Here is a 13,504-nt window from a genome sequence, read left to right on the forward strand (position 1 = left end):
TAGGAAAAAAAGGGAGAGAACCCTGTTAACCACTTTGAAATTAGGATTATGGGGTTAAATACTATAAACTGATTTGATGAATCCACTGCTTTGTGGTAGAATTACTCCAATGGTAGTATGTTATGGAGTCGGGCTTGCTGTTTTCTAGTTCTTGGAGAAGTGAATGCATCTTGGGGAAGGTTGTCCAAGCTTGTTTCATCATGCACGAAATACTAAACATCTGTATGCTTCTCTTTAGGTACCAATGCATCTGCTCCAGACCAGCTCAGCTTGGCTTTGGCCTGGAATCGTGTAGACATTGCACGCAGCCAAGTCTTTGTCTTCGGACACCACTGGCCAGTAAGACAAAGTTCTCTGAGTCATACTGTTTGTTAACAATTTAAAATAAGTGGTGGAACATTCACACCTTGGATTTTGTTGGCAGGAGAAACAGTATTGAATTCTGTTTTGTGTTGGTCTGATTTAGGATATCTCATTAAGAATGACCTGTTTGTTTTGAAACTTCCTTATACTGCCATATCCAAATATTTAGCAATAATTTAAACTCTGTGAAAGAAAGAAAAGCGATTTCATGACAAGCATAAAAATAGCTTTATTTAAGATTCCTCAGGGGATTTGAAAGCAAAGAAAGCCCAAAAAAACATTTAGTAGAAACAGTCTTTGGCCTTACATACAGCTGTACAATAGCAGTCCTGGTCCCCTCCAGTGAACTTGTGTGATGCATTAGCGTTGCTGAGACTTCTGACTGTCTGTGTCATTGACATGTGCTGGCAGTTGGCAAGGTCCCCAGCTACCTATTAAAGCATGCCGCAAGGAAATTCATGGAGCTGCTTAGAAGGAATTGTGTTGCTCAGTTCATTAACAGCTGTGAAAATCTATTCCGATGAATGGGACAAAATCCTGACAACCAAAAGAAACCATTGCAGAAAACAGGCCTCTGGCAGGCAGAGCTGTGCCAAATGAACTAAGAAGCAGACCTTCTGTAAAGCTTTAGGTCCTGAAATTGGATTTTCTCAAATTAGTGTAGTTTGATGCTGCACTAGTTGAAGTCAGTGGTGAAACATTGCAGTCCCTTTGTTATCTGTGTAACTAAAATCCTCTTAAGCCACTTTCACGTCTCACTGTATTGATGCTTTTTGCTTTGCTGTGTGAACCAGCTGGTGTTGAATTACTGTAAAGTGTCATGAGGAAACCAGCCTAAAAGAGGCAGTAAGAATGAAGTGCAAGAATTATTTCCTTTTTTTTAAATTAGATGTCTTTCCTGAAATATGCAATAAAATGACACTTAAAGGAACACTATTCATGTGCTATACTTAATGGTGAGATTTATTTCATTTGGAAGCCTGTATAATTAAACAAATGTTGCTGTATATACTGTTTTATTCCTTCACTTATAGCAATGAGAAGTTTCACTGAATCGCAGAATGATACTGTTTCCAATATTCAAGGTTCATTAAAATGTTTATACAGAGAGATTATGAAGTATTATTACTATAAAACATTTATTTGGATGGAATGTTCCAATCTCCATATTATTGTGGTTAGATTCAGAGGTACCACCTAGCAACTCAAGCCAGTTGCTGCTTCGGCCTATTTCATAGCATGTGACAATTTATGGAGGCAGTATCAGCCATTGTGATTCACTGTCATTTCAAATTCATAAAGATTGCTTTCAGACTAGCATGTGCTGCAGTTTGGCAGTTGCAATTTTGTCCAGGCCTATGAATGGATTCATGGTAGGTAGGCAAAGAAGATTTTCAAGACAAACAAAACCACAGAAAACAAGTCTTGTTAAAGGCTTGGTTCTGCAGTTCTCGGTGCAGAGCACAGGGTAGTTGCAATCCGGTTTACGTGTTGGTGGAGGTCATAGAACCAAAGCATTAGGTGGAACAAGTCAAGCCTCCAAATCACAAACAAGTAGCGTCCAGTTATTTGCATGTGTGCCCGCCTGTCTTGAGTAGATGGGTTGGAAAGGGGAAGAGCAAATGTGTCTGAAGATGTATAAACAGAAATATTGTCTGCAGAACATAAATGAACCAGTGAGTGGCTCTCTTTCATCTCCTTTCTGCCTCCGCAGCATGGATGCTATTTGTCATCATGCAACATTCTGGTTAAGTTCTTTCTGTCCAGCTCCTTATCATGCTTGTTGCTATTTATTTTGACAGCTGTTGCTTTCATTGAGAGCAAAGAAACTGGTGTCACAAAATTGAGCAGTGTCTCTTCCCAGTCCTCTTGCACTGATTTTATTTTGCAAGTGAAGTCCTCCGCAGTCTACCTACTTCACTACTTTACTTTCAGTGTTACTGACTACAGTAGACATAACAGCTTTTAAAAAAGTGTAAAGCTGTGGCAATGCAAAAAGGTCCTTATGCTTAAGGAAATGATCATTTTTTATTGACTGCATGTGAGAAATGGTGACTGGGGAGCGAGTTCAATAGCAGTGTATTCAATGAAATAGTCACTGATTAGAAATCAATTAGATTTCTAATACTAATATAATATTAATTCTAATACTAATATTAAATACAGCCTTTAGGAAGCCTTACAGCTCCTGATGGTACAGCTCCTGAGAAGGAAAAGAAATCTCCAGCAGCTCAGACTAAAGCAGCCAGAGGGAAAGGAAAAGGGAAGAAAAAGGGAGGAAAAGGAAAAGAAGAGCCAGAAGAAGAAACAGATCCAAGAAAGCTTGAACTCCTGAACTGGGTGAGATGAAAGTATTTGTATTAAAACTGTTGAAGAATTCTTTTCTTTCGTTTTCATCCTAGGGGACAAAGAGAGAAGGAAAATACACATTTTTTCATTCTATAGAATGTTCATTGGCGCATTCTCACAAGATCAGCAGTAGATGCTGCAGGGATGCTGTTCAGTCTTTGAGCCAGGAGTCTCTCTCTCGTCGGACGTGCACCACACACAGCCATATCACAACAGTACAAGTCAGTGCTTATCTGCTGCATCTCCCCTGCACTTGTCAGAAGAAAATAAGAACACCAGTGAACATCTTCATCCTTTCTTGTACATGTTATTTATCCAGTGAAGGGAGTTTAAACATCTCCACTTCTAAGTGCTTCATTTTCCAGTTGCAGTAGGTTAGATTGTTCTGTTGTCTAGATTAAAGTTCATGTGTCAAGGGGATTGTTGCTTAAGGGGTTTTCCCCTCTCCTGAATTTTAACCCTTTAGACCGTATTAGAAGATGCATTAGGCTTCGTGTCAAACATTTTCCAAAGGCAAAGCTAAGTTGGTGAAGGAAGAGGAAGTGCTTCTTTCCAAATGATTTGAGTCTTTTGTCATTATATGTTGCCTTTTCTCTGTGAGGCAGCAGTTTGAGTGGATGACACATATGTGAGTTATCAGGGTAAATTATGTCAACCTCTCCTTAAAAGTATACAGTGCATTTTTCTTAAATCTTAACTTGTTCCTAGCATGTTCAGCAAGTAAATCTCTTTTTCACATAACGTGTCAAGCATGGTATGCCTGGTTTAGTTAAAAACACTAAGCAAAATGATTGAAAGCTACAGTTATATTGCTAAAACTTTCTTTCACTGCTATCCTCTTGCCCAAGACCTCATCGGAAAACTCTACCATCTACACTGACCTGTACAGGGGTAAAATGTCATTTTCTAAAATCCTTTTCACTTACAGATTGATCACCATATTTGGGAACTTGGGACTATCCTAAGTAATGAAAACGTTTGTGGCTGTTGGCCAACCGACTCTTCTTTGGTCGTGTAGTCTCACATTCTCCACTCTGCAATTCAGGTGAATTCCCTGGAGCAGGCTATGCTGGATGCACTGGTTCTGGATCGAGTGGACTTCGTGAAACTACTTATTGAGAATGGAGTGAACATGCAGCACTTCCTCACTATTCCTCGACTGGAAGAACTTTACAATACTGTGAGCGAGCAGAAATAATAAAATGCCGTGATATCTTTGCTACTGTATTTAACAGGGGTGTTCTTTTTCTTCTTCTCCTTCTGAGATATGCTTGTTTTTCCAAAAACCTCTGAGCCCTGACAATACACAGAGGTTGGATAGCGTTAAAGGAAGCCATTGCTACTACATATAGTGTTCTGTTGTTTCCCTAGATATACACATTTCTAATTAATAAGCCTATAGCAGCTGTCAGAAGCTGTTGCAGTTTGTTATGTAAATATAGTGATGTATTTTAAATGCACGTTCAGAACACTTAAAGAACTAATGTAAATAGTAAAAATTTAATACCAGCCAGTAATGGTCATTTACTTTTAATCTCAATTATTTTTCATGAATGTATACTTCAATATTTTTGAAATAATCCTGTAAATTTGGCAAAGTACTTACACAGCAACTTGAATTCTTACCATATTGCAGAAGTCAGTATCATTTTTCCTTGTGGCCCAGCAAAGCAAAATATTTTTCCCAAAACCATAAAACATCATGGGTTTTTTATCCAAATTCTCCCCGACCCAACCCACAGCAAATTCATCAGGAACATAACTATTTCTAGACTTTGTTCCCATCATTTACATGGCAGGTAGTCTAGGACAGCATTCATAGAACGTATAACTTCAGTCTAGGCCTCCAGTCCCTTTATGGCTCCTGCAGCAAGTACAACTTCAGACAATGCCACAAATTGCTGTGACTTGAATCACCACATAAAGGATTGTAAGAAAGGGATTACACAGCTCTTGACAGAAATGTGTTTGTCATTGTAGCCCAGTTCCTTCTTTTCACCCCTGCAGAGTGTGACGGCACATGGTTGCCTCAAGTTCTGCTTACAGTGCCAGGTCATTAATTACATTTGTGTTTGAAAAAAATCTGAAGAATTGGAGCTCTAATGGACTGTGAATGATTTTTGTTTCAGAGATTGGGTCCACCAAACACACTGCATTTGCTAGTCAGAGATGTGAAAAAGGTAAGCTTAACTAACAGCAGCATTACATTTGCACGATGACATTAACCATGTGAGTCAACAGCAAAAGCAAGCGTAGCATGGGGGAAAGCAGACATCTGAAATCAGATGGTACCTGTTAAGAAATGAAAAGTTAAATTACTTCCTGTGACAAACAGTGATGTCAGTCTAGATCACATATGGCTATACTGTATTGCTAGTAATTTAAACTAAGGAGAGGAAAGTTAAACTCCTTGTAGTGTAATATATCATTTGAGATTTAGGTTGATACTGTTTCTTCTCTACAAGAAGCTCCCAATGGAGCATTACAATGGTGAAGTGGAAGGAAAAGCCTGCTAGGTTAACTGGAAACCTCACTCATGAGCACAGAATTTGTTCCCTTTTGTTTGTTTCCTTGTGTGTTTTTTAGTTACTTTTCACCCAAGCAATCACACTTTTTCTTGGGAGAAAAATCTGTTCCGTTTCTCAGTGCTACAAGTCATAAATTTGCTATTCATTTGTTTCCATTTCATGTAAATTTGTTCGTTATATGTGAATAGGGTCATTGTAAGATTTGTTGTTTTATTTGCTTTCTTTGAGGTTTTGGAGCTTTTATTCAGTAAAATTTAGCTACCTGAAATAGCCTGTATTCCTTTTTGCAAGGAAAACTCCCATTTATTCCCGGGAGGTTTAGATGCGGGAATGACGCAGTACTGGATTAATGTATAATTCATATTAATCTACTTCATAGTTTTAACACTTTTCTCATTCAGTGTTTGTCTTTTTGAGTGTTACTAATGCTCTTCTGCATTCTGCTTTGTGTGTGTCTCCTCCTTTTCATTGCATTTTCATGGCTCACTCGTTCAGCGGCAGTCTCGGGGATTCAGTTGGGTTAACATGGAGGTGATGTGTTTGCTTAGGATATAGTTGTTTCATCATAGCAACTGCTCGGTGGTGCTGTAGAATCAGTTATTGTTGTAGGATGTAGCTTGAACAATGAAGCACAGTTTTCAGCTTACGGTTCTAGCAGAGTCAATACCACTGTCACGTGTAACAGTGGCAATTACAGTCTGCCTTTTTCTTTGATTCTGGGCTGCACGTTAATCTAGTTCTGCATTGTAGTCTTAACTCTGTAGATAATATTATGATGAAATGTAAATTTCCATAAAATTTAAAGTATACTTGCCATGAAATTGAGTGATGCTTTTATACTGGATTAATGATAATCTGTACAAATGTATTTAATTTCATCAATATAACCCTTGCAAACAACTCAGGCTTGTATGGACACTGACATAATGTATGAGTAAATCAAATGAAAATTTTTCAACTGTAAATAGTGCCAACAACAAAACCAAAAAAAAAATCTGGCCCCACAAAATTTTCATTATGTGAATCAATTATCATTAATTTTGTACAAATATTCCAAGACTGAAACCAGTGGCTGTAAATAATATCCATGTGCCAATGTAAATGTGACATATGTCTAGCCAGGCAATTTTTAATGTATGTTGTGTTTTCTTATCCTAAGTCCTTATTTTGTTTTTCTGGATTTTTTTGGTAGGGAAATCTTCCACCAGATTATCATATCAGCCTAATAGATATTGGTCTTGTACTTGAATATCTCATGGGTGGAGCTTATCGCTGCAACTACACTCGAAAACGTTTTCGGACTCTTTATAATAATTTATTTGGACCAAAGAGGGTAAGAATGAGTTCACTCTGGATGTGGCCATTGTGCTGATGGTAAAAAAATAAGTAATACTCTGTTCCCTTGTCTTTCTGAAACACTACATGTTAAACTCTAAAGAAATGCTGCAAGACCGAAGTTGAAACTCTGGTAGTGAAGTTCTATAAGGAACCTGTAAAATATCTATGTTAAAGGATGGGGGAACCCAAAAGGTGGTAAATACATTGATCTAGAGGTGAATTTCATCCTATTTCAGTAGTTTAAAATCCAAGCATTTCTGACTGTGGTGTTTGCATATTTACTGAGTCCTACTTGAGCTGTAGCTTGACCTTTTAGCTCTCTTATAACTGTAAACTGCATTGGTCAAGCCAGGCCTATTGGTCAAGTAATTATAGTAGCCTTGACTTGGGTAAGGCGGAGAGTTTCGTCTGAATATGGAAGAGCTATGAACCTGTTACAGTAAGTCCTGTTAAGAACTGCTCTGAGCATCTTATCCTGTGGAAGCCACTGCAATCTCAGTAGAACATTTCATAGCCGTGTACCAATCCTAGAATATCAAGCACGACCCTGACTTTGCTAAAAAGCCTATTCTAAGCACATAGAATAATTTTCTCCATTAAGTTATTTATTTGGTTGGTTCAGCTTTGAAGGTCAAGTGACACTTCCTAGTCTGATTACAGAAAGCCCCACACTAGGAAACTAGCCCCACAAATGGTCATAAGGCCACTCAAAGCCTAAGCATTCTGTAGCCGATACATAGTACGTATATAGTGTAGTACTATCTGGTGGAACAAACAAATAAACCTTTTACATAAATTGTAAAACAGAGGTTTCACTATACAACAGAGGGATTTTTTTAATGGGAAATTGTGAGAAGTTTGAAGATCTATTATAGTTTTCTAGTGTTTCCTATGGGTATCTTAATCCTATGTGTGCTTAGAACCACTACTTTTTTTCAAGCTTTTGTGACCATGTGGTGATTTTAATTCTCAAAGCAGTATATTATTGAATGATTCCTTTAACTTGTCCATCTAAATCAAAATATTTTACTTGAGTGCAGGATGGAAAATATTTTCTAACCCATTGCCCTCCTGCAAATACAGTTAAGAGGGAGATGAATTAATTGTACCATTATTGGTACTATTATTTAGAATAGTATGTTTAATAATGAATACTGTACATTTGTAAATGAAAATGCGTTTTTTCTTGGTATTGTTTGGTCTTTGAATTTTCCTTCCCATCTAACTGATTTTCTTTTCTATTTTTAATATTCAGCCAAAAGCTCTTAAACTACTAGGGATGGAGGTAAGTTGGATTTATTGTAAAATACTTTTTTTTTTTTATCAGAGCATTTCTTGGTACAGTTCTGCTCTTGCTCTTAGCTTTTTCACTATTACTGTGGCTTAAGGTAAATTTCAACTGGACAGCATTTTCCATTTTGCAAATAGCCTATGAAATACTTCTGACGCTTTTTTATGGGTAGGGTCTTGAGAGCTGCTTAAAGCTTTGCTCGATAGTCTTCAGGCAGTTTTTAGCCCTATTATGTAATAACACATTCCATGTTGGAACATACTGTAGATTTAATCATTCAGATGTGAACATCGATGATATTGAAAAGAGAATGTGATCCAGCAGTGCTATTTACGGTCAAATCCCCTTTAACCATGAAGTAACAATTTATGTGCAAATGAGGTTTTATCGCAGGGAAAACATTTAACTGGAGTGAAAAAACATGCTGGATGCTGTCCTCCGCTACAAAACTTCTTGCTACCATGATAGCACCATGCTTTGTAAATTATGCTGATTCAGAATTTGGGGTCCAAGCCCTGCCTCTATTACTTGTGTGCCTGCAGAAATCTTGAATTGACCGGAATCAATTCTGGGATGATGCCTAAAAACCCAAACTGTTTTGGAGGTAGTTGGTTTTGTTTCTGAAAAAAAGTATTAATATAGACCAGGAAAGCATTTACACAAAGAGGCTAGGTACATTTCCCTATGAGGTATGCTTTTATTAAACCATGGTAGTATTTGAACACAGTATATATACATGTTGCTTGTGTTACATTTGATGTGAACTACAGCTGCTCACAAAAGGCTCTGTTTCCCCAAGCAGATAAGCAGCTTTCTTCTCTACAGAGACTCTATGTTACGTTTAATCTCTCTGATCAGCTTCCTATTTTCTAATGGCTCAAGGCCAAAAGATCAGTCCCTCAGAGGTGTGGCCCTTTTTAATCAGCGTTGATCACATGTAGGTTGCTTAGTGCTTCTACAAAAGCACATTTTGATTTTCCTATTTCTTTCAGTGAGAAATGTTTTGTGTGGCACAAACTGTTCTCTCCACTTGACAGTGGGTGTAGCCCACTCCCTTCTTCCAAGAGAAAGAAAAGTTGAAAAGAAAAATTAACATGTATTTTGCTGAAATGGTCAGTAAATTGGTGCAACTCCAGGTGTTTGGGTTTTTTTCATTTCCAGTCTTAGGAGCTCTAAAACAGGAAGTTTAGACTCCTTAGCACTTTGTCTTTCTTACACAGGGTTTTGTTTCGGTGTGATTTTCCTGGTGTGGAGAGGACCTAACTTTTGGTCCTCCCTTTGGGATTTTATGTCCTGTGCTTCAGAGATGCTCAACACTTTCCTCATGTGCTTGCAATTAATGACCCTTGAATTTTCTGTAAGAGACAGAGGTCACCACTTGCAGTTGTTAAAACTTCTGGAAGAGAAATTCATACTTCATTGTTGAGCTGAAGAGTCATCTTTGGAAACCTGGGGTGTGACGCTGAACCCTGAATTTGGATTTAAGTTCATATTTTGTCAAAAAATAGTGCATTGTGCTGAGCTTGCTTGAACAGGAACTAATTTTGTAGAATGGTAATTGCTTTTACTTGCAATACTCTTCTGAGATTGGAATCGAGGTCTTCAATGATGATAAGCTCTGTCTACACCTCACCTATATATGCAATGTTCTTCCTACATTATTTAAACCCTAATTTTCCCAATCATGGCTTTTCTCCCTTCAGGATCCTGCTTCATTGTCAGTACTTCCCTTCAGTTACTTCCATGTTGGTTCCTGTAGTAATGGCCTATCCTCCCTATCCCTTTAAGAAATGGGATACTTATACCTTCCGTTTGCAGTGCATACATAAGAGAAGATTGCTTATTCAAAGGTGAAGACTCCCTTCAGTATCTTGCTGTTCTTAAGGATGCTGTCTGCCTGTCTTTTCCATTTGCATGTTGCCACTCTCTCCACCTGCATGTCAGTCTGAAAACCGCTTTGATACCTGGAAGATATGCAGCACTGTTCTTCAGGAATAGATGCAGACATATCAAATCAGAAATTACAGTGGAACCTATTCGTAGTGAATTCATGTTTGTTAAAGCTCCATTGCCACTGCAGTGGAATTCATTAAATATTAATTCATTGCAGATCAACTCATGCAATTACACATGCAGTAGAGCTCTATTTACAATGGAGTGTAAAGTGATGCCTTCGGTACAATAGGGTTCTGCTGTACTTATCCAAGAAGGGTAACTTGTAATTAAGTATGCGAGAAATGGTTTTCTGAAAAATTACTAAGCTGTGTGTGCTAGCCCGGTGCATGCTCTGTCACATGTTCTTCATAGTTTTATCGCTATTAGCATTCATTGTAGCAAACAGCAAAAACAAATTAGAACTTTAGGTATTAACACGTCCTCTCAGTACTTGTTCTGTGCATGGTGCCATTGTCAGGTAAGCCGTTAAAGATTAATGGGAACATTTTTTCTTCTTTTCTTCACAGGATGATGAGCCTCCCACCAAAGGGAAGAAGAAGAAGAAGAAAAAGGAGGAAGAGATTGATATTGATGTGGATGACCCAGAAGTCAGCCGTTTTCAGTATCCCTTTCATGAACTGATGGTATGGGCCGTGCTGATGAAACGGCAGAAGATGGCACTCTTCCTGTGGCAGCGAGGGGAGGAAACCATGGCCAAGGCACTTGTGGCCTGTAAACTGTACAAGTCTATGGCCCACGAGTCTTCTGAGAGTGAGCTGGTTGATGACATCTCTCAGGATCTGGATAACAACTCAAAGTTAGTAGACGTGGAGCACAGTATATGTCTGCTTGATATAAGGGGTTGTCTGACTTGCTGAGAAGTTTTACTTTTAGTAAAGTACAATTGATTTCTAGAATGTAGGTTCACAGAATGCCATTTGGAGCCTATTTATCAACAGTAAACAAGCAAAAATGTAGTCTTAGAATCTGAAGGCAACACTAGCAAGGAGAAGACTTGTATTTTTTCTGACAGAACACATTATTTCTTCAGCTTCTCTGTAAAACTAACTGGTTTTATTTCACAAAGTTATTTTCAGGATTTACTCACATAAATTAAGGGGTATCTAACGGTATATCTAAACTGGCCTTAAGATGTTATCAGTCTAAGCTAGTCCTCTCTGTCAGTAAAAATGAGTTTGGAACTTTGGTAGACTGTCCCAAATCAAGCTTGAGACTCAGTTGTTCTTGTCATTGTACGTGTGTGTGGAAAAAGATGACCCGCTGCAAATGGAATTAAAACCCCAAATGCAAGCAAACACTGTTTTCTAAATCAAATTTCACTGGACTTATCTTGCGTTTTCCAGAGATTTTGGGCAGCTGGCTGTTGAACTCTTGGATCAGTCCTATAAACATGATGAGCAGGTTGCCATGAAACTACTGACCTACGAACTGAAAAACTGGAGTAATTCTACCTGCCTCAAATTGGCTGTGGCAGCTAAACACAGGGATTTCATTGCTCACACATGCAGCCAGATGCTCTTAACAGATATGTGGATGGGGCGACTACGCATGCGGAAAAACCCAGGCCTTAAGGTATTTCCTGCAGTTGTTTTCAGATATAGTTTGTTGCATGTAACACTATTATACATAGTGTATGCATTGAACAAACTGGCTTACTAATTATAGGTGTTTTAAGAACATAACCTGTTTTAAAGCTAATTTTCTTGGTTTCCAAATTCAGGATATCTAAGGAACATTATCCCATGACAAAGGAAAATATAAATCTATAAAAGGCTTAGCATGATTGGAATCTGAGAGTGCAGTTGTGGGTCTAAATGAGTGATGAGATTTGTTCATTGAAAATGTACACCTTTGATTAAAAATGAGTTGGATACAAGCAAAAAGATTTCCATTAGGGGCCCACACAATAGGAGCAGAGAGAAAATGAACCATACACAGACACATGCTTCTTACATTGCTTAATGTTATACCGGAAAACACAGAGTCAAGTGTTGAAAAGAGTGGTATTTGTGTAATTGCATTGTGTGAAACTATGTGATTTTTATTTCCTTTTTCTGTGATATGATGATTTAGTCTCTGTTACTGACTTTTATATTTCCTGATTTTTGGACTTACAAAAAAATGAGTAATGTGAGAACTCTGCCACAAAAGAGAAACATAAGTGAGGCAGCGTTAAGGAAGCAGAGCAGTGTTTGCTTGTGTGTGTTTTCATGTGAATATAATCCTTCCTTTGTAATAGCGCAGTTGCTGTCACCCGTGTGGAGGCCCATCGTGATGGTGCCACCAGTCTCACCTCCTTACTTCCTTAAATCCCCCAATGACTGACAAAGTGCCATGCCTGTCTTCCTAGGTCGTACTCCCAAGCTTGCTGACACGCACATTGCACTGTCATTGTCTATTTATTTCTGCTTTCCCATGTCTCCCTCTTAAACCTGTTTAAAATCTTCAGGCAAGCGTCCTGCCTTTCAGATTGCATCAAGGTGCTTTCTAAATCTGTTTATTGATTTCCTTTCTTTTCTCCAAAGCATTAATCAACCTGCTAATGTTCTAGTTTCGTGGCCTGCATTCTTCTCTTCTGTGCTCCTTTCTGTACTTTGGCAACTCTTGCTTGTGTTTCTATATCTCATATAGTAAAAGAACTCCCCCAGTCCTACCTGCAAAGCTTCTTTTACCTTTCACAAGTTTTTAAACTATTGAAACTAATTATAGTAGGTGACTAAAGTAACTATAAACTCCAGTAACAAACCTGAAGCCCTCTTGCAACTGCTACCGTGTCCTTTCCATGGAATTTCTCTGTACAACTCTTAATTCTGGAGCACAATTTCTTAGTTGCAGTGTATTCGTGGAGATGGGAAGCCTTACAGGGTGCCATCTTTCCATACAAGATCTTGCCAATGCTTCAGAGGTATTATTTATTCATTTTTGTAGGTTTGAGGATAGCAGAGTATCTTGAATACTATACAAAGGAAATACTGTTTATGGAATTTGCCTTGTTATAAAATCTATTAATGTAAATAACTATTGCCATCTAAGTTGAATTCTTTCTTGTTGTGCAGGTGATAATGGGCATTCTCTTCCCTCCCACCATCCTTTTCCTAGAGTTTCGGAGTTATGATGATTATTCTTACCAGACATCAAAAGAAAATGAAGAAAGCAAAGAAAAGGAGGAGGAAAATGCGGTCAGTAATGGAGATTATTAGGAAGTTCTAATATCTCAAGAGTGCTCAGTTTTTCTGAGCAGATTCTGGTTATGCTATAGGTCACTCGGGTGAAAATCTCAACTGCCTCTGTGGGATAAAAATCAGTGAAGAGTTCTGGGAGTGCATAGGCTGGATTCTCAGGGCCTGTAAATTATTTGCGTAGTTGTGCAGATTTATGGAATTTCTCGTTTTGTATTTTTAAAAAGAGGTCTGTTGCTCAGAGCTTCCTCCTGTAGTTAACAGATGGCTGGGGCTGTAGTTGAGGAAAAGCTACTATTTTTACTATTGTATATTGATGAAAACTGACAACTTTGGTCTTCTAGGATGCAAATGTGGATACAGGCTCTCGAAAAGGAGATGAAGAGAATGGAAATAAAAAACAAAAGAGCCTTCCAATTGGAACAAAGATCTATGAATTCTATAATGCACCTATTGTCAAATTTTGGTTCTACACAGTAAGTCATGATGATTAAACGGAT

General features: G+C 38.2%; 1 protein-coding gene across 1 annotated transcript in view; it reads left to right on the forward strand.

The window, feature by feature from the left end:
- TRPM1 (transient receptor potential cation channel subfamily M member 1) overlaps positions 1-13,504 on the forward strand; it is a 91,308-nt gene that overhangs the window by 54,936 nt on the left and 22,868 nt on the right. The window contains exons 10-19 of the mRNA XM_063346127.1: positions 239-339; positions 2,530-2,703; positions 3,758-3,892; positions 4,842-4,892; positions 6,433-6,573; positions 7,834-7,863; positions 10,332-10,621; positions 11,169-11,397; positions 12,882-13,004; positions 13,349-13,480. Coding sequence (XP_063202197.1) covers positions 239-339; positions 2,530-2,703; positions 3,758-3,892; positions 4,842-4,892; positions 6,433-6,573; positions 7,834-7,863; positions 10,332-10,621; positions 11,169-11,397; positions 12,882-13,004; positions 13,349-13,480 — 1,406 coding nt within the window. The remainder of the gene's footprint in view (positions 1-238; positions 340-2,529; positions 2,704-3,757; positions 3,893-4,841; positions 4,893-6,432; positions 6,574-7,833; positions 7,864-10,331; positions 10,622-11,168; positions 11,398-12,881; positions 13,005-13,348; positions 13,481-13,504) is intronic.

The sequence above is a fragment of the Chroicocephalus ridibundus genome, chromosome 9, assembly GCF_963924245.1.
Source record: "Chroicocephalus ridibundus chromosome 9, bChrRid1.1, whole genome shotgun sequence".
NCBI classification, from domain to species: domain Eukaryota; kingdom Metazoa; phylum Chordata; class Aves; order Charadriiformes; family Laridae; genus Chroicocephalus; species Chroicocephalus ridibundus.